This window comes from Podarcis raffonei, chromosome 16, assembly GCF_027172205.1.
Source record: "Podarcis raffonei isolate rPodRaf1 chromosome 16, rPodRaf1.pri, whole genome shotgun sequence".
NCBI lineage: Eukaryota > Metazoa > Chordata > Lepidosauria > Squamata > Lacertidae > Podarcis > Podarcis raffonei.
The window spans coordinates 23803770-23827773 of NC_070617.1; the positions used below are offsets into that span (position 1 = coordinate 23803770).

Below are 24004 nucleotides of genomic sequence, written 5' to 3' on the forward strand. Positions count from 1 at the left end.
CAAAGCCTTTTGGGAGCTGTAGTTTGTTATGGCGGCTAAGCAAAAGCGAGACCCCCTATTTCCGCTTAGTCCCCAGAGTTCTTCAATGACTGTTAAATCACTCTGAGAACTGCAGCTCTAGGAGGGGGAGAGGGGTCTCAGCATCCTTAACTAACTACAGCTCCCAGAATCCTTTGGGGGAAGCCGCGACTGTGTGAACGGGAATGACGCTGATTTAAATGTTTGGGGCGAGGGGAGAACAGTCCTTGAGGGGAAACTATCCCAGGGAGAGCTAGGAAAGCAACGTCCCAAGTTGGGGCGAGCGAGACAGCTGAACCTAAAAGCAGGAACATCTTTCCAGTTACAAGCAAAGGCACAGTGGAAGCTGCTTGCCGGCAAATCAGAGCATCCGTCCATCTCACTCAGCGCTGTCTGCAGAGGGGGTTCTCTCAGAGGGGGTACAGTCGTACCTTGGAAGTCAAACATAATCTGTTCCGGAAGTCGTTCGACTTTCAGAACATTTGGAAACCAAATTGCGGCTTCTGATTGGCTGCAGAAAGCTCCTGCAGCCAATCAGAAGCCCTGTTGGACGTTCTGCTTCAAAAAATAGTTTGCAGACCGGAACAGTCACTTCCACGGTTGTGATGTTCGGAATCCAAAACGTTCGAGAACTAAGCTGTTCGAAAAGCAAGGAATGACTGTAGTGGGAATTAGGAGTCTCAGAAATCAAGGGCACGAGCATGTACAGAGTGCCAATGAGGAACCTTTGCATCTAATAAGACGATTCCACAATGCAACAATACTCCTTATCCTTCAGTTTGTGATTCCTAACAATGGGGATTAATAAATGTCCATTACAGATTGATTTTTCTTGACTTTATCTCGTTCATGTTCCTAAGAACTTGGGTTGGGGGTCGGTGACGACTTCCTAAGCTCACGAAAGGGGTCCATGAAGTCAGGGGGTTGAGAAGCCCGGTCTGCACTGACCAGCAGCAACTCTTTGGGGTTGTTTTTTTAGACAGGCGGTCTTTCCCATCCACAGGTGGAGAGTGAACCAGATGCTCTACCAGTGAGCTGCAGCCCTTCCCAAGTCTTCCCCATTTAACTCAGACTTGAGTGCCCTCCAGATCTTTTGGACTACAATTTCCATCAGCCCCGGCCAGTGACAAAGGTAATGCAAAGCGGACTTCCCCCCCTCACAATTTTGCACCACATGTAACAACAAACAGAGCAGAGGGCTAAGATCTGCCCTCCTCCCAGAACAAGCGTAGTTTCTGCCTGGCTGAAAATGTACCGTTGAAATCTGACCAGGTCTCTGGCTTCCCAGGATGGAGTGGGGGGACGGGGGAGAAACTGGCCTATTGTACAAAGGTGGAATTTACATGTGTTGCCCCGCCTCTGGCCACACCCACCACTAGTATGTGGTCCCCTAGAGCAGAAAAGGGTCCCAATTCTGTGCCTCAGAGGAACAGACGGAACACAGGAGTTCTGGCACCAGCACACCAAGCCCCTGGGTAGAGTGGGGTGAGGGGGGGTTCAGTGGGGGTGGCGGCCAGGGAAAGAGACAGGCAGGAGAGAGCCCTCAGACAAGGATCCCCGGATATTTCCCCCCATCTCTAGAATTTGAGCCATATTCCAAGTCAGGAGTGGGGAACTTTGAGCCATCCAGATGTTGCTAAACTACAACTCCCATCATCATCATCCCTGTCCGTTAGCTACGTTTGCCGAGGTTGATTGGAGTTGTAGTCCAGCAGCAACATCCAGAGGGCGCAAGGTGCCCCCAAAACTGGTCTCCATGCTTCATTTTATGGCCTTTGCTTCTGGCCTGGCTGAGCTCGCAATACAATCCCAGATCGTTCATGAGGCATGGGCAAATTCCCTCCATTTCGTGTTTCTTCAAACTTAATTTCACTTTCCCTGTCATTCTACAATTTAATTTTTAAGTCCACAGCAATCTGAGACTCGCTTTCACCTAACGTGCAGAGTTTTGCACTCATTTTTTTCCTTACATGTGCAGAGTTTTACATTCAATTCTCCCTGACGTATTTCTCAGAAGACTATTTTGGCATGGCAAATTTAATAACAGTAGTAATACTTAGGCTTTTTTTTATGCTTTCCTCCACTTTTTTCTGGACACTTACCCCAGATATATGCAAACCAAACCAAACCAATTCCCACCCCCCAGTTCCTTAGCATTCATTTGGGCTCACTCTCCAGGAAGAAAATTTTGCATTGCAAAATTTGGATATGTGAAAGTTTTTTGGGGGGGGCTGCATTTTTGTTTTCATGTCTTGTTTTGAAAAATGCAAATCATGGTAGGTTCGCCTTTAAAATGCAGAGAGTTAAGACCCTCTATTCTCCCTCACAGAGCTACAATTCCCAGAATTGTCTGGGAACAAGGGTTTATTTTAGGTGTGATTCCTGCACTGCAGAAGGTAGGACTAGTGAACCTTTGGGAGTCTTCCAACTCTACAACTCTGTGATTGCTTAGCCACTCTAGCAATTGTAGCTTTGGGAATGGGGAATTTGGGGGTGGTCCTAAAAAAACCCTCAGCACCCGTAACAAACTACAGCTCACAAGATTCTTTGGGGGCAAGCCAGGATTGTTAAGAGTGATATGATACTGCTTTAAATGGATGGGATGGGTGATGACCTGAGCGTTTTGATGATTGGAGCAGATGTTATTTCAAGGGGCAGCAATGAAACAGAGCACAATGCAAAAAAGCTCCTGGAGACTTTTGCGGGGGGGGGGGGGGAGACTGGGATTAGGGTTGCCAAACGGCTAGAAATGAGGAAGAAGAAAATATGGACCCACCCACTCTGTTCTTTCAAAAAAACTCCGATCTGCAGAAATCAGCCAACAACACTTTTCGCAGTATGGAGCCACAATCGGTTGCCAACATCTGCACACCAAGCTGCTCCTAAAAGGCAGAGCTGCAGCAGCTGGTTGAAGAGTTGGCAATCCTAGTTGGGATCGTGCCAGAGTTTTCCCGTTCTCTTGCCTATGGGAGGAGAAAGGCAGCCTCACACGTCCAGTCCTGGTTTCAGATTGCGTTGGCCAGCGGCAAGAAAGCTGAGCTTATTGCTCCCACTGTATCATGCAAAGGAAGAATTCAGCATCTCCAAGGTGGGAAGCTCTCTTTTTTAAAACAAAAAACCAAGTTTCTAGTTCTTAAGGCTGTGGAAATAGGCTTAAAAGCCCACAAAAATGTGGACACAAAAGATTTACACAGTCCATATAGATCATCATGTGGTTTTTCTTGGCAAAGAACTTTGATTATTTTGGGGAACAACAACAAAAATGGTCTGTTCATGCAGAATACGCAGATCTCTGAGAAATAAAATGTCTGGTGGAGCAGCTTTTGGCTCACGATGGCTCGTGTCACACAATAAACCTTTAGGGTAGCCTTCCTTCCCCAATGTGGCCTCCCTGCAGATGGTTCTGGACTTCAACTCCCATCAGCCTCAGTCTCGTGTTGCTGGGGTTGATGGGAAAAAGGATGTGCTGGCTGAGGCTGATGGGAATTGCGGTCCAAAATCAGTGGGTGCTGATGGGGAAGCTGCTTTCAAGGCGCAGCGAGGCTCTTGGCTGTTTTGCATACCCTGGGAGGTCTCAATAGGAAAGTGACTTCATTTCAGTACCCCTTATATCCCTTGCACACCCCTAGAAGCCTGCCAGCTTGGCTCACGTCTGAGTAGTGGAAATGGGCTTCTGTTGATGAGGGTACAATGGGGGCAGAGAGCTGGGCATCGGGGCAGATTTTTGCAGGTCTAGCTGGTTCCCAAGACTCAGTGTCCCTTGGTTGAGATAGTGAGTGTCTGGGGTGGGGGAAGAGGAGAGAAAAGGAGGGTCCCCACCGCCCCACCCCACAAGCTTACCCAGGTGCCTTTCTCGCCTGGTTCACCTTTGGGCCCCGGCTCACCCTGAAGCGGAAGGAGAAAAGGCATGAGAAAACAAAGGTTTGGGGGAGTCCGTGGTTATTGCAAAAGAAATCTTCAAATAGGAAATTGCATTAGACCCTCTTCTGCTGTTGTTGGAAACTAGGAAGCTGCCTTACACAGAGTGTAAGGCCAGTGGTCCATCTAGCACAGTATTGCCCACACTGACTGGCAGCAGCAGTCACATGGGGACATTGCCAGACCTACCTGGAGCTGCTGGGAATTGAGCCTTCTGCATGCAAGGCAGATAGATGCTCCAGATACTGCACTTGCCCCCTTGCTGAATTGTGTAAAACAGCATATAACGCCGAAGTACCAAATTCAAGAGCCACGTACTGTAACAGCAGGGAGAATCTTACATGCAACATTTTGGAAAAGCACACGGGGAACCTAATAAGATGGATTTATTAAGATAACTCTGGGAGCATTTGAGAATCGCAACATCTCATTGTCATGATTAGAGATGGAGAAAGGTTTCCGTAAGCTGGAAGCGGTTGGAAATTAGTAACCAACCCAGCATAAAGAATTTGCAACCTCAGGCAAAAACCAAATTTCAGTGAGAATGGGAAGGACTCCACAGAGGCTTATGAGCTCACAGAACCCGTATTAGTGACCTTAGATGTAAGACGTATGTAATACAATAAAAAGCTTCATACGGGTGTCAGGGAAAACCAAAGCTTTTTTCTTTCCAAGGGTTAGGGTGGTGCAGGGAGGGGAGGGGGTAGGCTTGGCCCACTGGGAAAGGCAGATTATGGATGCTGTCTTGGGCATGGAGACAAGCCATTATAATAACTGTGTAATGTTAAGAATCCAGTACCTAGAGGAGGCCTCTCCCTGCCAGACTTGAAATTATATTTTGAAGCCTCCTGTATTTGCTGGATCCGGGAATGGATAAAACTAAAAAATACAGATCTATTAGATTTGGAAGGATATGACAATAGATTTGGCTGGCATGCATGCTTGTGGTACGAAAAGGCAAGAGTACATCAAAGTTTTTGAAATCATATTATAAGGAAAGCAATTTTTAAAGTTTGGGAGAAGTATAAGGGATTATTAGAACTGGGAACTGAAGAGCTGGGTATAAATGCTTTTGAATCGAGGATGGTGAACCTGTGCAGGCCTCACATGTCACTGGACTCAACTCCCATCATCCCCAACCGTTGACCTTGCTGGCTGGGTCTGATGGGAGATGGACTCCAACAACTCTCCAGAGGAACTCAGGTTCCCCAGCCCTGCTTCAAACGAATCAATGAATGAACAAGCAAATGAATGAAAGTCCCATAGAGAATGGTGACCGAGGAAGTTCTCATGTAGTGTAAGAGACATTTCTCAGAATGTGCAGAACTTCCCTGGTTGCTGGAGTTTGCCACTAGCCACCCAAATTTCTCACACCCACCCTAGCAGGGTATTCTCTCCTCCTCCACTCTGCCACACTTACGCGTTCTCCATCGAGACCTTGGCGGCCAGGATATCCTTGCGGTCCCTACAAGAGAGACGAAGGAGTAGAAAAAAGAAAACCTGAGTCACAGAATCATAGAACTGTAGAGTTGAGAGGGACCTCAAGAGTCATCTAGTCCAACCCCCTGAAAATGCAGTCCATGGCTATATGCTTCAGTTCTCCTGCCCCACCAGCCCTCCAGGGACCTGCCTAAAACCCCTTTTTGGTCTTCATCCTCTGCCAATAATAATAATAATTACTTTACACCATGCCCATCCGGCTGGGTTTCCCCAGCCACTCTGGGCAGCTCCCAACAGATTAAAAACAGAATAAAACATCAAATATTTAAAACTTCCCTAAACAGGGCTGCCTTCAGATCTCTTCTGAAAGTCATATAGTTGTTTATTTCCTTGACATCTGAGGGGAGGGCGTTCCACAGGGCAGGCGCCACCACCAAGAAGGCCCTGGTTAAAGCAAATGCAGGGAACCTCTGGCCTTCCAGAATTTGCTAAACTCCAACTCCCATCAACCCCTTGCTGGGGCTGGAAGGAGTTGTAGATCAGCAACATACGGAGGGCCAATGGTTCCCCACAGTGCTAAAGCAAGAGGGCAGGATTTGAACCCAGATCCTCCGGGCAAGTATACGAACACGAGAGCCCACCCCCATGCCCGATCCTGACCTGGAGCGAGGCGCCTGCTTCTTTATATGTCTCTGGCTCAGGGTGAAATCCCACAGGGGTAGTTCCTCCAGTCCCACAGTGCTTTAAGAGCTCTGAGCGCTCCACTGGGTTTCCTGTTCTGGCAGATGGAGGGTTGCCATCTTCCAGCCAGCCAATGTAGATACGCTTTCGAAAGCTGCTTGATGTGCAGATGTCAGCAGGGGTAATAACAGCTCTACAGTGGTACCTCTGGATGCAAACAGGATCTGTTCCGGAGCCCCATTCGCATCCTGAAGTGAACGCAACCTGCGTCCGCACGTGCGCGGGTCGCAATTCGTCGCTTCCGCGCATGCACGTGCCGTCATTTTGAATGCCTGTGCATGCGCGAGCGGCGAAACCCGGAAGTAACGCACTCCATTACTTCCAGGTCGCTGCAGAACACAACCTGAAAATATTCATCCCGAAGCTACTTCAACCCAAGGTATGACTGTATATCTTGTGGAGAGGAATTTCTTGCTGGCGGCTGCAAGTCAAACCAGTTTGGTTGGTCGAGTTAAGGACACCGCAGTTTAAGGAGATCGACCAAGCTGGAAGCTGATTCTTAGCTGTGATTCCTGCATGTATCCAACCACAGAATTCTCTGATGCAATAAAACTTGGATGTAAGCCTGAGAGCACGTGATGCTGGAGGGCAGTACTCACTCTTTCTCCTCTCTCTCCAGGGGTACCAGCTGCCCCGTCGGCACCTGGGGTTCCGGGGCTCCCCTGAAAGAAAGAACCATTGTAGCTTCAAACAACAACAACAATAATAAGCCTGTTTGGATGAAAGGCGATGTACAAATAAACAGCAACATAACACAACTTGCATAAGACGCGATTAATAATAATAATAATAATAATAATAATATTAATAATATAACAATGGATCTCAGTTGCAAGGGACCCTTCTTTTGCAATTCAAGAAAATCTTTAATAAAAATTATTCCAAGTCGGTTGCAAGGGATCTCTCCCCACCCCAAATACGGTGGCAGCTAAGTGTTACCTACAGTTTAGTCCCAAAATACTGGGAGGTTCCAGGCCCTGGAAAAACACCACCTCCTATTCAAATCATCAGCTCAAAATGCAATTGGGCTGCTTCCGCAGCAAAAGTGCTGCCCCTCCCAGAAACCCTTGCCTCCTCCCGTCAAAGATTAGGGGTACTTACATCACGTCCCGGCTGACCTGGGGTTCCAGCTGGCCCTGGAGGACCTACAGGGAGAAAGAGGTTTCACACCCCTGGTCAGCAACTAGTTTTTGCTGCTTTGAGAAGGGAGGAGCTGGAGGGAGGGGCAAAAGCCCCCCCCCAACCTCCTTTTCCAAATTGGCCAACCAGCAGCACCCACAAGGCTGCCGCTGTAACTACAACCTTCCCACCCCACCCTGAATTTTGTTGTGGCTGTTGCTTCCCACCCCCAGGGGGCAGGATTTGGCCCTGATCTGTTGCAACTCCCACTTAATACTGTGACAGGAATTTTGAGGTCTTAGATATATGGTAGTGTTCATAAGTGTACCAACCAAGCACGTACATAGATCAGCACAGGAAGACCGACCTGAAGCCATTTTGATTCCTAAACTGAGCAAATGTTTTCTCTGCAAGGTCAAAGTGGGAAACCTCCCCATTGTCTCTTTCCTCACAAATCCTGTCTTAAGGGCACATTTAAGATATGAATAGGGTGTGATCCTGTGACCTGGCCCAGGAACTAAGTATTTATCATTACAAAAGACTAGCCAGGCTCCCCAGGAAATCCAATCAAGTAACCTGCAAGACAGGAGATAAACAACGACAGGAGAAAAACAACATTCAAATTTAGACCGCCTTAGATTTAGACCGCCTTTTCTGTGATGTAGGTCTGAGGGGTGGTCTTAGGTTAGGTTACACCCCTTCTGTGATGTATGTATGATGTTTCTGGGGGTGGTCTTGATCTAAAGGTAAAGGGGCCCCTGACCATTAGGTCCAGTCTTGATCTACAGGGTGGCAATTTCAAAAGTCTTTATAAGGCCCTGCATGCCATTTTTCTGGGTTCCTCCTCTCTCCTGCAGGTGAGGGGAGCACCCTGTTGCAACAGATCAATAAAGTTCAAGCTTACTAGCTGCATTGCTTCTCATTAGTCTCTGGTTGGCCTCTGTTATTTTCTCCTACCAATAGGGAACCTATGTAAGGACTCTATATGGGCTCTTGGATACCCCATAAGGGAAAAGGGCAATTTTTGTTTACAACAATACTGTGCAACTCCCTTTCCCAGCTGGGCCTAGCAGACTCGTGCTCTAGTCTAGGCAGAGGAAAACAATTCCTACCACGGTCAGAAAACTTCCAACAACTTTCCTGGAACGGAAAGTGCAATAATCAAACCTGCCACCAGAGGCCAATAGAACGCCAGCTATCAAATCCTTCCTAAAGTTGAGTGAACCATCAGCCATGGATGGCAACAGGTTGCAGGTTCTACCAGGACACTCACAGAAAAGGCTGAAAAAAGCACGAGAAAGCTGTTGTGCTGGTTGGAAATGGCAGGTCTGCAAAGACCGGCTGTGGCTTGGTGGAAGTCCAAAACATTCAGAGGGCAAATTGACTCCACACAGCTCTCATGGTCTCTGGATCGTTGGCAAGCCACAAATTTCATTTCAGCAGTCAGATACTATGGTGAGGGGCACTTCAAGTGTTCAGGGTGGAATGGCCACATTTCACAGACCCGGCTTTTGACAGGTATGTGCATGGCGACACCATCTGGAATATCTCCTGTGGTTCTCCTGTCTCTTCCTAGACTCCCTTTGGAGAAGGGCCGAACATGGAGGTAGGGCATGTATCCGCCTTGCAGGCAGAAGGTCCCAGATTCAGTCCCTGATGGCATCTCCCCAGGTACAGCTGGGAATGCCCTCTGCCTGAAACCCTGGAGAGCTGCTGCCGGTCCGTGTGAACAATATTGAGTTACCGTATTTTTCGCTCTATAAGACGCACCTTTTCCCCTCCAAAAATTAAGGGGAAATGTGTGTGTGTCCTATGGAGCGAATGCAGGCTCCTTGGCTTCAGCGATAGCAACGCAAAGCCTCCGAAGCGCAGAGGGAGTGCTCCCTCCGCGTTCCGGAGGCGTCGCGTTGCTTTCGCTGAAGCTTGGAGAGCAAGAGGGGTCAGTGCGCACCGACCCCTCTCGCTCTCCAGGCTTCAGGGATAGCCGCCTGAAGCCTTCGGAGCGCAGCACAAGTTCCCGCTGCGCCCCGGAGGCTTCAGGTTCCTTTCACTGAAGCCGGGAGAGCAAGACTCTCCTGGCTTCAGCAGAGAGGGAGAGCTGCGCAGCGCCCCTTCAGCCAAGCGGGAGGAGTTATGGAAGGGGCCCCGTTTCTCCTGCCACTTCGCTGAAGGGGCGCTGAGCAGAGAGGAGGAGAATTTCTTTTCTTGTTCTCCCCCTCTAAAACAAGGTGTGTCCTATGGTCGGGTGTGTCCCATAGAGCGAAAAATGCGGTAGATGGAACAATGGTCTGCCTGAGGAAGATTCACATTTTGCTATTTCTGTAGGAAGGCCCAGAGCTCAGAGCATCTAAAGTCCCAGGTTCAAAAATGTTCAAACTAACTTTTATTTAAAAACCTGAAGCTTTTCTATTAGGCATTACAGGTCAAGAACTGCCAAGAGAAAAGAATAAACTCTTTATGTGTGCTACGACGGCGGCTAGGATATTACTAGCCCAAAGATGGAAAAGCGAAGAAATACCAACAAGAAGAATGGCTTCAAAAACTGATGGAATATGCTGAAATGGCGAAACTAACAGAAAGACTCAGAGATAAAGACAATAGAGATTTTTTAAAAGATTGGGAACCATATATGCTGTATCTACAGAAACAATGTAAAGAAACAGACTCACTAGCAGGGTTTGAGTAAACACTTACAAGCAACAAAAATAAGTACAAAGAATTAGAAAGGTGATGTTAAAATGATAAGAGATAATAACAATTAATATAGAAAATTTAGGTGTGATGTAATATAGCAAGCAGGGGAAGCCAATATGTTCAAAACCAGAGGAGGAAGTTGAGGAAAGCTGGCAGGGAGGGGGAATTTTGGGGAATGTATTGTTTCTATTTGACGATTTGATATTGTGATGGGATGATGAGCTGCTTGTGCGTAAAATCCTAATCCCTCAGAGTTTGGCTAAGTCCCCAAACCTCTGTCTGTGATGGAGCTCCTTAAACATGACTCCATCAATCGCTCGTTGAATCGGACAGTGGGCGTTTACGGAACTTCTTCCAGCATAAAAGCTCCTTAACGGAAACGCGTCTTCTGGACTCTCGGCGTGACAGTTTCCGCCGAGGAGTGGGTGTCCCTACAGGAGGTCCTGAAATCTCCCCGCTGCTCCCGCTTGAAGTGTCTCTGAGCCCTCCCTCCGACTCACTTTCCCTTGGAACTCCACTTCTCCCCCTGCTGGTCCCCTCCTCCGCTGAATGGTCTCTCTCACCCTCCATGAGCCCTTTCACCTCCTTAGTCTCAGATGGCAGTTCCCTGACATCCACCTCCCCTCCAGGGCCCCCTTCACCCCCTTCCCTCCCCTCCTCTGCGGGAGGCGAGGGAGCAAAACCCCTGAAGGAACCTCCCTCATCTTCCGAAGTTTCGAACACTTCCCTCCACCTTTTGCTGTCTCCGGTTTCCAAGTACTCCTCCTCATCGGAGTCTGTTCCTCCTTCCAACTCCGATTCCCTGAATCCCTCCAGTTCCTCCTCATCGTCGGTGGTGCCAAAGTACTCCCTCCGAAACCTCGCTACTGGCTGAGGTTTCCTGGGGAACCTTTGGTGGAACGTTTCGATCAAGATCTCGTCACGGACCTCCTCTGCCTTCACCCAGGTGTTTTCCGACTCCGGTTCCCCTTCCCACGCGACCAAATACTCCACCTGATTACCCTTCCACCTGGAGTCGATGATTTCCGCCACATGGTTGCGGCTTTCCCTTTCTTCTATGGCTGGCCCCCGTGTGGATACCCCTTCACCTTCCCCCCTGTATGGTGACAGTAATGACCTGTGGAATACTGGGTGCAGTTTCATGTGGTTCGGTAACCGGAGTCTGAACGCCACTGGGTTGACCTGTTGGATGACCTCAAATGGTCCCAATCTTTTGGGTCTCAATTTCTTGCAACCCCCCTTGAACGGCAACCCTTGGGTTGATAGCCAGACCCGACTTCCCACCCTAATTGTTTCACCTTCCCTTCTGCTCTTGTCTGCCTGCCTCTTATATTCTTCCTTGGCCCTTTCTAAGTTGAGTTGGAGTTGACGATGGATCGCTTCCATTTCTTCTACAAAAAGTTCCGCGGCCGGAACACTCCATCTTTCCCCTCCTTCCCCTGGAAACGCCCTGGGGTGGCACCCATAATTAGCCAAAAAGGGGCTCATCCCGGTGGACACATTCTCAGCATTATTGTAAGCAAATTCCGCTAGTGCCAACTTTTTGACCCAATCGTTCTCTCTGTCATTGACATAACACCTCAGGTATTGTTGGAGAATACCGTTTGCTCTCTCCGCCTGCCCATTGGTCTCAGGGTGCCTGGCAGTCGAAAAGTTGACCTCTACGTGCAATAAGCTCATAAGTTTCCTCCAGAATCTGGACGTGAACTGTTTCCCTCTGTCGGAAACCACCCTCAAGGGGGCGCCATGCAGTCTGAAAATATGTTCTACAAACAATTTCGCTGTTTCTTCCGCCGTGACTGCATGTGAGCAAGCTACAAAGTGACCCATCTTAGTTAACAGGTCTACTACGACTAGTATGGCGGTTTTCCCCTGGGATTTGGGCAGATCAGTCATAAAATCTATCGACACCGCCTCCCACGGTCGTTCTGGTGTGGGTAACGGTTCTAATAACCCCGCTGGTGCCCGCCTTTCTCCTTTGGCTCTCTGGCATTGGTCACACCTTCTCACATACTCCCGTACATCCTCCCTCACCTTGGGCCACCAAAACTCCCTGGTCACCAACCACATGGTCTTGTGTTGCCCAAAATGCCCCGCTGTGGGATTGTCGTGCAGCTGTTTGAGTACTCTCCCCCTCAATTCCCCTTCGGGTATATATAGCGCCCCTCTGTAATACAATGCCCCGTTTCTTTCTTCAAAACCCCCGGGGTCTTCTCCCTCTCTCCTTAGACCTCTGAGCTTGTCCTGGGCGTACTCATCATTTACCGTTCCCTCTACCAGTTCTCTTTGCCCCACCCAGGCCGCACCACACACCCAGTGGTCCTCTGGGATAATATGTCTCTCTTCCGGCGCTCCCTCCCCCTCCAAATATTCAGGTTTGCGAGAGAGAGCGTCCGCTCTGATGTTTTCTGGACCTGGCACATAGCAAATTTCAAAATGGAATTTGGAGAACTCCTGGGCCCATCTCACTTGTCGTTGGTTGAGCACCCGTGCCGTTCTCCAATACTCCAAATTCTTGTGGTCCGTACACACTTGCACCTTATGTTGTGCGCCAATTAGTAAGTGTCTCCATCTCCGGAACGCTTCGTGAATGGCGAGTAGTTCTCGGTCATATACCGTGTAGTTCCTCTCGGATTTGTTCAGCTTACGCGAAAAGAAGGCACACGGTCTCCATTCCGACTTATTGCTCCCTGGCTGAAGCAGCACCGCCCCCACCGCCCGGTCTGAGGCATCAGTTTCCACTCTCATGGGTTTTTGTAAATCCACATGCAGGAGCTGTTCTTCCGAAGCGAATGCCCTTTTCAATTCCTCAAAAGCATGCTCCGCCTCCGCCGTCCAAACGAATTTCTTCTTGCTGCTTAGACAGTCCGTGATGGGAGCCGTTAAGTGGGCAAAGTTCTTGATGAATTTACGGTAAAAGTTCCCAAACCCTAAGAACCTTTGCACATCTTTTTTCGTTTTCGGTGTCTTCCATTCCAGCACCGCCTGGACCTTGCCTGGATCCATGGCTAATCCCTTGTCTGATAAGCGGTACCCCAGGAATTCCACCTCCTTGGTGTGGAACTGACACTTCTCCAATTTCACCCACAACTGGTTTGCTTGCAGCTGGCTCAGCACTTCCCTGACATCCTTTACATGCTGCTCCTCATTCTCTGAATATATCAGCACGTCATCGAGGAAGGCCACGCAATTCTTGTAGAGCAAAGGTCCCAGTACGTGGTTCATGAGCGATTGAAAACAGGCGGAGCCTGATTGTAATCCGAATGGCATAACGAGATATTCAAACGCCCCCAAAGGGGTGAACATGGTGGTTTTCCATTCATCCCCCTTCTTTATTCGTATCAGGTTGTATGCTCCTCTCAGGTCCAGTTTCGTGAATATCTTTCCCTTCCTCACCCTGGTCAAAATGTCATCAATCCTGGGCATGGGGAAAGTCACTGGTTCTGACACGGCATTTAGGGCCCGGTAGTCCACGACCAATCTCGGTTTATCCGTGTTTTTTTTGTCCACAAAAAACACTGGGCTCCCCCCCACCGCTCTGGACTCTCTGATGAAGCCCCTCTTCAGGTTTTTATCAATAAACTCCCTTAACTCCTGCATTTCCCTGTCTGACATGGCGTACAGCTTGCCCACGGGGAGCTGGGCCCCAGGGACCAGATTAATTTGGCAGTCAAAGTCTCTGTGCGGTGGTAATTTATCTGCTTCCCTTTCACTGAAGACCTTGCTCAGGTCAGCGTATTGTTTGGGCACCTTCCCTTTGTCCGCCACTTCCGTCCCTGCTAGAGAGGCTTTTGCCCCTTCTGGCACCTTTCCCTCTCTGCAGTGTTCCAGACAATGTGCTGACCCAAAGGAGACCACTCTCTGATGCCAGCCCACTAGCGGGTCATGCAACGCTAGCCAGCTCATTCCCAAAATGACTGGAGCCCCTCCCAGGGTGGCCACATTGAACGCTATCCTCTCAGTGTGCCTGGCCACCCTCATAACCATTGGGACGGTTTGTAGGCTGACTTCTCCTCCCAGCAGCTCCCTCCCATCGATCGTGGTGACCTGCAGGGGGTTGCTTAAAGGGAGTGTCTGTATCTGGTGTTCAGCTGCAAACTCCTTGCTCATAAAATTACAGGAGCTGCCTGAGTCCAGCAGCGCCTTAGTCTTTAGTGGGTATCCGTTTGCCAGCTCTAGCAACACCTCTATTACTAGGGCTGGTCTTGGAGGTTCCGGAGTGGGCACTTTTACTGCTCCTTGGCCTGTCTGCAGTGCCCTGACAGAGGCAGACAGGCGTTGGCTTTTACTGGCTCCTGGACTTCCTCCTCCTTCCCCCCAACAGCTCCCGCCATCCCTTGCCATTCCTTTCTTTGCGGGCAGACTCTGGCAAAGTGACCTGGCTGCTGGCAGAGATAACATTTCTTGGCGCTCTTTCCCTCCTTCTTCCTCCCTTCACTGGGATTTGAAACTGCGCGCGCGCGCGCTGTTCCAACTTCCATCGGCTCTCCTGGCGGGAAACTTGGTTCTGGAATCTCTGGAATGCGGAAATCCCTCCAACGCTCTCCTTTCCCCTCCCGCTTCTCCAAGGCTCTTGCCTCCTGGCGTGCTCCAATGGTCAGCGCTGATTTGGTCAGCTGGTCCATAGACTCCGCCCTGGGCGCCCGGGAAAGTTCATCTTTCACCGCCGAAGAAAGCCCCTCTTCAAAGAGCATTTGAATGGGTTCCGCCGAAAGGTCCCACCCCAATCTATGTATCAACATTGTAAACTCAGTCCAGTACTCACGAACCGATCGGCTCCCCTGTTTGCACGCCATCAATTGTCTGCGCACCAGCCCCTGTTCAATCTCGCTGGAAAACATCAAATCCATGGCGCGAAAAAACTTCCTCGCGTCCTTCAGCATGTCACTATTCCCTGCCATCAGGGGTCTGACCCAATCTCTCGCCCCTCCTTCGAGATGGCCAATCACAAACGCCACTCTCGATGCCTCGTCGGGAAAGTCATTAAACTGCAGTTCGAGAGCATACTGCATCTCTGTCCTAAAGGCTTGGTAGTTCCTGGGGTCCCCCCCAAACTTCTGCACCATTCCTGGCATCTTTCTTGCTAGTGTAGCGCCTTTTGCCTTTTCTGCATCCTGCGCCCTCCTTTCTTCTAGCCTCGCCGTTTGCATTGCTAGCTGGAGTTCCAACACTCTGTACCTTTCTTCCAGGCTTGGACCCTCTCCAGCTCCTGCTGCTCCTCCGGCTCCGGCTGGGTTACTCATGATGCCTCTCTGCACAAGCTGCTTTCAGGGACTGTCCGATTGCTGTGATGGGATGATGAGCTGCTTGTGCGTAAAATCCTAATCCCTCAGAGTTTGGCTAAGTCCCCAAACCTCTGTCTGTGATGGAGCTCCTTAAACATGACTCCATCAATCGCTCGTTGAATCGGACAGTGGGCGTTTACGGAACTTCTTCCAGCATAAAAGCTCCTTAACGGAAACGCATCTTCTGGACTCTCGGCGTGACAGTTTCCGGCGAGGAGTGGGTGTCCCTACAGGAGGTCCTGAAATCTCCCCGCTGCTCCCGCTTGAAGTGTCTCTGAGCCCTCCCTCCGTCTCACTTTCCCTTGGAACTCCACTTCTCCCCCTGCTGGTCCCCTCCTCCGCTGAATGGTCTCTCTCACCCTCCATGAGCCCTTTCACCTCCTTAGTCTCAGATGGCAGTTCCCTGACAGATATGTTGTAATATGACTGGGGGAAAATGTAAAATCAAATAAAAATTTATTTAAAAAATAAAAATAAAGTCCCAGTTTCAATCCCCAAAAGAGTTTCCAGGTAGGGCTGGCAGACAATGCCGCCTGAAACCCCATAGAGCTGCTGCCTGTCATTCCCCCATCCCTGGATGAAGATACAGCGCCAAAAAGAGACTTACCCATTGGTCCCGGAAGGCCAGGCGGCCCAGCTGGCCCAGTGACCCCCGTTTCAATGAAGGTGTTTGACAGAAGTGGGTCCCCTGAAATCACACAAGCAGAGAAAGACCAGGGAATGGGTGTCTCTCCTTTGGAAACCAGGCTGGTTATTCAAAGTATTGATTTCTATACAGTCATACCTTGAGTTACAGACGTTTCAGGTTGTGCATTTTCGGGTTGCGCACCACGCCAAACCTGGAAGTACCAGAACAGGTTACTTCCAGGTTTCGGTGCTTGCACTTGTGCAGAAGCGCTAAATCACGCTTTGTGCATGCACAGAAGCGCCGAATCGTGACCCGTGCATGCGCAGACCATCCTCTGTACCAGTTAATGCCAAAATAAGCCTCTGAGCAGTTTGCAAAGCTTTAAAATCCCTCAAAATATAAAACCTCCGCTATTATAATAGGCAGTCAAACCATCCCCCATGAAACAGCCTTGGTAAATTGGCACCCTCCAGATGTGATCTCTTAATTCTTTATTCCAATCCTCCCTTAGTTAGCTAGTAACAAAGATTTATATATGTTGATGACCATTTTTTGTTGTTGTTGCGTAAGAACTAATCAACTGCTTCAATATCTCTGGGGGTCTCTGAGGCTGTAAAAGCTGCTGCTCCATAGATGGTGGTTAGCAAGTGTTTTATCTGGAGATATTGCCATTGAGCATTTCTAGGTAATCTGACTCTTAAGACGGAATATGTATAAAATTCATCCTCTTCATTTATCAACTGGTCTAACGTTAATACAGTGGTACCTTGGTTTATGAACTTAATCTGTTCCGGAAGTCCTTTCTTAAACCAAAGCGTTCTTAAACCGAGGCGTGCTTTCCCATAGCAGCGGGGGACTCAATTTACAAATGAAGCGGAAGCGGAACATGTTCTTATTCCAAGGCAAAGATCACAAACCAAAACACCTACTTCCGGGTTTGCGGCATTCTTAATCCAAGTTGTTCCTAAACTAAGCTGTGCTTAAATCGAGGTACCACTGTATACCAAAATTCACCCACCTCTTCCATACGACCATTTCTTTCCTGATTTTTAAAGACGGGTTTCCCCACAAAGTCATTTTGTTGTGGGAGAAAAGGTCGAATTTATATTTTTTTGGACATGTGGTGTCACATTGTTCGAACTGATGTTATTGTTTCAATAGCATCTTGAGCATTAATGTATTAAGAACCCAAGTGCAGCCCATCTTTCTAAAGGTGCTACATAGGAATATTGCAAAGTAGCTCAATTTGGACAGTTGTTTTCAGTTATGGGTCTCCAGAATTGTATACCTGACAGTAAATATGCTTGGTGATACAATTCTAAGTCTGGGATCCCAAATCCTCCGTCTTTTATCCGTATTTGCATTTTTTGCGGAGATATTTCTTGGAACTGAAGAGCCCCAAAGGCATTTTCTAAACAAAGATTTAGCTGGGGCTGATGGGAGATATAGAGTCCCAAACATCTGGATGGTGCCAGTTTGGCCAAGGCTGCCTTAAAAGAAAACAGCAGTTTGAACAGGAGACTGCAGTAGAGAGATCAAGGGGAGAGCGAATGGGCAAAACCATCCTGGACCAAGAGAATTAAGCATCTTTCACCTCACAAAAACAGACCAGGAAATGAGCAGCTAATGCAGGGGACCTTTCTCAGCTCAAAGGCCACATTCCCTTCCGGGCAACCTCTCAAAGGCCACACGCCAGTGGTGGGCGGGGCCAGAGGCAAAAGTGGGCAGGGCAACGAATCTAAATAATTTATATCATCATCAACCTTTATTACGGTCCAGAGACCCAACAAATCGTTACAAAGCAATACACAATTCATACATCCTACCTCCAAGTTAAACAAGCATTTTGTTCAGAATATAGGGATCATTAGTTCTTGCAACCACCGATAAAAACTTTGCCACTGCTAATGTTCTAGTGTTTGTCCGGTCTTCCAATAGGAACCTGACATAGTGAGCCTCTGATTTGCCCGGGAAAGGTACCAGCAAGGGTAATATAAGTTCAGCCCTGGCTTGCTCATATTTTGCACAGTGCAACAAAATATGTTTTATGGAATTGATGTCTTGAACACATGAGCGAAGTGTGTCCTGGTAGGGAACTCCTCTCAACCTGCCATCCAACACTGCAGAAGGAAAGACGTTTAGTCTGGCTTTGGTGAAAAGCCTTCAATAATTTGGTACTGTCAGGTTTTTAATGTAAGATGTTAACTTAAAGACATGCCCATATTGTACTCCTACTGCCAGCGGACTACAGACTGCGTGTGATCAAGATCGCAAGTCACTGTGTGCATTATCCCATAATCTTTGCTTTAACGTCTTTAGGGCGCCTTCATAACCCAGGTAATACAGTTGGGGGGAGGGTGACAGACCAATAGAGGTGGCTTTTTTAGCCATGGTTTTCTGCCATTTGCTGACAAATTCCTCATTGGTCACGTGTTGGTACAAACCCTTCCCTAGATCAAACACTGAAATCCTGAGCCAATGTTTTAGGGCAGCGCACCACACTTTAGTTGAAATTGAAATAATTTAACCTTTGTGCAGTAGGCAAGCTTCTACACTGCCACAGCCCTCTTAGTCCTCCATCTAGGGCAGCATGATCCGAGTTCAAGGAGACATTCCCCTCAGGGCAAAGCACTCAGAGAGGGTGAGGCCAAGGGGGCGTGGCCTGAGGAGAGTTCCAAGGGCCAGATAGTGAGGCCGGGAGGGCCGTATCCAGCTCACAGGCCTGAGGTTCCCTACCCCTGTGGACAAGACACTTCCCTTGCCTGGGAGGGTACTCACTTTGATCTGGAATGGGTGATATCTTTGGTCCCACAGGGGCTGGTGGACCTGGTGGTCCAGGAGGTCCTGGAAGGCCCTTCTCTCCAGGGAAACCTCTTGCGCCGTCCCGCCCGGGGGGACCAGGAGGCCCCGGAGGCCCTGGATGAAATGGTGGGAGGGGAAAACAAAACAAAACAACACAACGGTGAACAACGAGAGCTGAGCCAGGAAAGGTGGGTTTCTTCCAGCACCTGTGGGCAAAAGCTCAGGGTGCCACCTTTTTAGTTATTTATCACATCTATACGCTACTTTTTTCTGTCAAGGAGCTCAAGCATGGTGCACACGGTTCCCCATTCTTCCCATTTCGTCCTCACAACAACCTTGTGAGGTAGGTCAGGCTGAGAGACGGTGGGCAGTCCCAGGTCACACCGCCCAGTGAGTTTCAGAACAGAGCGGGGATTCGAACCCTGGTCTCTCACAGATTCGAGTCCGACACTATTATGCCACACTGGCTCTCATGCTGAGCATGAGGAACAGCAGAATGTGAGCTGTACAAGCAGGGATTTGCATGGTTGTCAGAACTGTGCACAAGGGCAGCACCAAATCCAGCTTCTGGAAAACCTCAGCTTTCATTTAAAAATGGAAGCAAGTTTCGCCTCTTGTGTTGCTACTCCTGAATCAGCAACTGGGCACAATTCGGCCTGCTTGATTTAATTTATCAGCACATCTATCGTTATCAATTACGATGATGATAAATTATTGTGACATTTCCCATATGATGCCCTTTCTTTTGATGCCCCAAAACAAAGGGTTGAAATGCGTGCACGAACCTAAGTTAGTGGTATCCATTAACTTCAATGGGCTTACTCTGATTAGCACTAGCACTGCAGTCAGCTCCCAAGTAAAATCACAGATAGGTCAGCAGTAAATGATACAAACACAAATTAGGTATAATGCTGCAAAGGCCTGTGGGAAATTTTGAACGAAAAGAACATGGGCAGACAGTCCGGTTTCAATAAAGAGGAAATGCCTTAACCAGGGCGCCACCACTGAGAAGGCTCTGCTTCATGTGGCAAACTCCACGTCGTCGTTATGTTGTTAAGGAGGATTAGGGTTGGGATGGATGTCCTCTGGGGATCCCCTGCAACCGTGGGATTCTGTAGCTGTAAGACTGGGGTCTGCAGAAGAGGGCGGCTGCTAAAACTGTCAACCCAGTAACAAATACCTCCTGGCAGAAATAGAATGATCCTTGTAAAACAACAAATATAATGTTTTTCGATATCTGACGAAAACAAAGAAAGAAATGCAATAATCTGGAACTGTGTGTGAAAAAATAGTAGAAATAATAATACAATGAGTCTAATCGGAAGTCAAATGTGTTTATTTTGTTTTGTTTTTCTTTTTTCCTTTACCCCCTCCCCCCCTTCTTCTTCCTCTTTGCTTTTCTTCTTTGTGCCTCCTTTCTTGGTCTTTTTCTTTTTGATTTCTTAAGAAAGAGATAATGATATCAAAGTGTAATCTGAAAACTTCAGTAAGTTAAAAGTGATGTTGTGTAATTTTTCTATTATTATTTATATATTGTTAAAATTGGTTAATTGTAATGAATTGATAATAAATAATAATAATAAATTTTTATTTATATCCCGCCCTCCCCAGCCGAAGCTCTAAAAACATTCATTATAAAATTAATTAAAATCAAATTAATGGCAACCATTAAGCAACATTCTGTGCAGATTGCCAGAGGAGGGGGTCAGGCTGCGCCCTGATCAAAGGCCTGGTGGAACAGCTCTGTTTTGCAGGCCCTGCGGAAAGATGTCAGGTCCTGCAGGGCCCTAGTCTCTTGTGACAGAGCGTTCCACCAGATTGGAGCCGCAGCCGAGAAAGCCCTGGCTCTAGTTGAGGCCAGCCTAACCTCTCTGTGGCCTGGGATCTTCAGGATGCTTTTATTTGCAGACCGTAAATTTCTCTGTGGGACATACCAGGAGAGGCGGTCCCGTAGGTACGAAGGTCCTAGGCCGTATAGGGCTTTAAAGGTTAAAACCAGCACCTTAAACCTGATCCTGTACTCCACCGGGAGCCAGTGCAGCTGGTATAAAGGTAAAGGTAAAGGTACCCCTGCCCGTACGGGCCAGTCTTGACAGACTCTGGGGTTGTGCGCCCATCTCACTTAAGAGGCCAGGGGCCAGTGCTGTCCGCAGACACTTCCGGGTCACGTGGCCAGCGTGACAAAGCTGCATCTGGCGAGCCAGAGCCACACACGGAAACGCCGTTTACCTTCCCGCCAGTAAGTGGTCCCTATTTATCTACTTGCACCTGGCGGTGCTTTCGAACTGCTAGGTTGGCAGGCGCTGGGACCGAATGATGGGAGCGTACCCTGCCGCGGGGATTCGAACCGCCGACCTTTCGATCGGCAAGCCCTAGGCACTGAGGCTTTTACCCACAGCGCCACCCGCGTCCCTGCAGCTGGTATAGTACCGGATGAATATGATCTCGCAGCGAAGACCCCATAAGGAGTCTCGCCGCAGCATTCTGCACCCGCTGGAGTTTCTGGGTCAGTCTCAAGGGCAGCCCCACGTAGAGTGAGTTACAATAATCCAGTCTGGAGGTGACCGTCGCGTGGATCACAGTGGCTAGGTCAGGGCGAGAGAGATAAGGAGCCAACTGCTTAGCCAACTGATGTAGCAATTACTGTGGTTTTTTCCTTTGTTATTGTTGAATTCTAAATAAAATAAATAAATAAATAAATAAATAGTCAACCCAATTCCTTTCGCTAAGTCAATAGGCCCTAGCCAGCTTTATTGAGAACTCCTGTTTGCCATGTAACCTTGGACAATATGTTGCCATGGGAACTAAATAGCTGGCGTCTGAAAAAAGGTGACACCACTCCTTCTCCTGATTAGAGGTGATCTTCTTGTTATAAGGCGCAAATGGGGAACCTGTGGCCCTTCAGATGAAACTCCAATTCTCCTCAGCCCCAGCAAGCACGTCCAAAAGGTCAGACGATGGGAGCTGGAGTTTGACAATATCTGGGGTGCCACAGGCTTCCCCATCCCATCGCTAAGGAGTTCAGAGGCAGGTTTTTGGCTCCGAGTGGCTTGCAGCTGAAGACCGGGAGCGTGCAGAGACGGGAGCGGAGGAAGCGAAGGGGGAGACTGGATTTGGCAAAGGCAACCCCTTCCCACTCACTCCCTGCTCCCCCCCCTAAAAAAAAAAATAGCTCAGGGAGGTCCAGAACAAAGAAGTGGGATTTACAGAGGAGAGTTAGGCCTAGGAGTGGGAGGGGGGAGAGGGTGGTGAATGGGGTCTGTGTGGGGTTGGGCTGGCTGGTTAATGTTTTAACTCCAAACGGCCAGAGGCAACTTTCTCTGGGACGCTTTCCAAACCCAATAAACATTAAGCAGACCCAGAGAGACGGCCAAGTACGACCACAGCTCCACGTGAGCTCAGATCCCCAGCCTTGCTTGCCCAGGGAGGGTGCTTCCACCCCAGCAAATCCCCCCCACAAAAAAACCCACTACGAGAGACTTCAAGATATCCTACAATGATTGTGTTTTCCTCAGATTTCTGATCATGGAGGCCAACTTCCAAACCATCCCCTCCCCGATTTAACATCGGAGACACGCTTCACTCTCGTGTCCCCCCCCCCCCAAAAAAAGAGGTTTTAGACCAGGAGAGAGAACAAACATTCGTCCTGCAGAGGAACCCATGGCGCACACCACCAAGTCACTGGAATGAGAGACAGTGTGGTGCAGTGGGTAGAGCATGAGAGTACAACGTGGGAGATACCAGGGTTCAAAACCCCACTCAGCCACATGAAGCTCACCTTGGGGTGTGACCCTGGGCCAGTCACTGCCGCCTAGCCTAGCCTACTTTGCAGGGATGTTGTGAGGATTAGATGAGGAGGGGGAGAATCATGTAGGCCATGTTGAGCTCCTTGGAGGAAGAATTCAGTATATAAACGTAGTAATATATTATTGGTTTTCCGTGGACCCCAGGGTTTGTGTGCCACCATTTACATAACAAAAACTAATGGCGAGATATTAACATTTTCAAAAGCACCACATTTTTTCGCCCTATAAGACGCACCAGACCATAAGACGCACCTAGTTTTTGGAGGAGGAAAACAAGAAAAATAATATTCTGAATCTCAGAAGCCAGAACAACAAGAGGGATCACTGCGCAGCGAAAGCAGCAATCCCTCTTGCTGTTCTGGCTTCTGGGATAGCTGCGCAGCCTGCATTCGCTCCATAAGACGCACACACATGCCCCCTTACTTTTTAAGAGGGAAAAAGTGAGTCTTATAGAGCAAAAAATATGGTACTTAGCTAATTGGGAGCCCCTGGCCTAGTCTTGCCGTTTCTTTGCAAGGCAAGGCAAGCTCAAAGCAACTTGCAACAACATCAGAAAGCTTTCTTTCATTATTCGCTAACAACTGCAAGATCTAAAGGAAGTTTAAACAGCCAGATAAACGGATGGGCTGATGAGAACATCTCACAGGGATCAAGAATACGATTAAACAAATCATTGCCAATGCATAATAAGGTCTAACAATAAAATGCATGAAGCTAATCTAGAGGATGCACCCCCAGAACTAACCCAAGCAATACCCCTTAAACCCTCCAGGTGTTTTGGACTGTCAGGTGTGGGGAACCTTTGGCCTTCCAGATGCTGCTGAGATGTTGTTGACCTACATCTCCCATCAACCCCAGAAAGCAGGGCCAATGGCCAGAGGGGATGATGTAGTTCAGCAACATCTGGAGGGCTAAAGGTTCCCCACCCCTGAACTGGGTCTGATGGGATTTGTAGTCCGAAACACCAAACTACCGTATTTTTCACTCTATAAGACGCACCAGACCATAAGACGCACCTAGTTTTTGGAGGAGGAAAACAAGAAAAAAAATATTCTGAATGTCAGTAGCCAGAACAACAAGAGGGATCGCTGCGCAGCGAAAGCAGCGATCCCTTTTGCTGTTCTGGCTTCTGGGATAGCTGCGCAGCCTGCATTCGCTCCATAAGACGCACACACATTCCCCCTTACTTTTTAGGAGGGAAAAAGTGAGTCTTATAGAGCGAAAAATACGGTAAGTTGTTTTTAGCTGGAAATGCAGAGGATTGAACCATGCAAGGAGAAGGCAGAGTTGCACCTGTAGAGCAGCGGGGGCTTACCTTGTGGTCCAGCAGGGCCTTTGACGCCAGGTACGCCTGACGGGCCACGGATGCCAATGTCTCCTTTGGGACCCACAGGGCCTGGGGGTCCCTGCGGGGCCAGCCTCCCTGAAACAAAAGGTTTGGAATGGGAAGGCGGTAACAGTCGAGGAAGATGCGCATTCACAAGATCACAACATACACTGAAAGCACACAGCCTCCTCCCAAGAAGCTTGGGAACTGTAGTTAACAAACAGTT

At 48.7% G+C, this 24004-nt stretch overlaps 1 protein-coding gene across 6 annotated transcripts in view; it reads right to left on the bottom strand.

Moving 5' to 3' along the window:
- Positions 1-24004, bottom strand: part of LOC128403545 (EMI domain-containing protein 1-like) — a 70494-nt gene that overhangs the window by 9105 nt on the left and 37385 nt on the right. For all 6 annotated transcript variants that reach the window (XM_053368397.1, XM_053368400.1, XM_053368396.1 and 3 more), the window contains exons 8-14: positions 23767-23874; positions 18622-18759; positions 15823-15903; positions 7219-7262; positions 6717-6779; positions 5357-5401; positions 3859-3903 (exon numbers count right to left, since the gene is read on the bottom strand). In XM_053368397.1, the coding sequence (XP_053224372.1) occupies positions 3859-3903; positions 5357-5401; positions 6717-6779; positions 7219-7262; positions 15823-15903; positions 18622-18759; positions 23767-23874 (524 nt within the window). The remainder of the gene's footprint in view (positions 1-3858; positions 3904-5356; positions 5402-6716; positions 6780-7218; positions 7263-15822; positions 15904-18621; positions 18760-23766; positions 23875-24004) is intronic.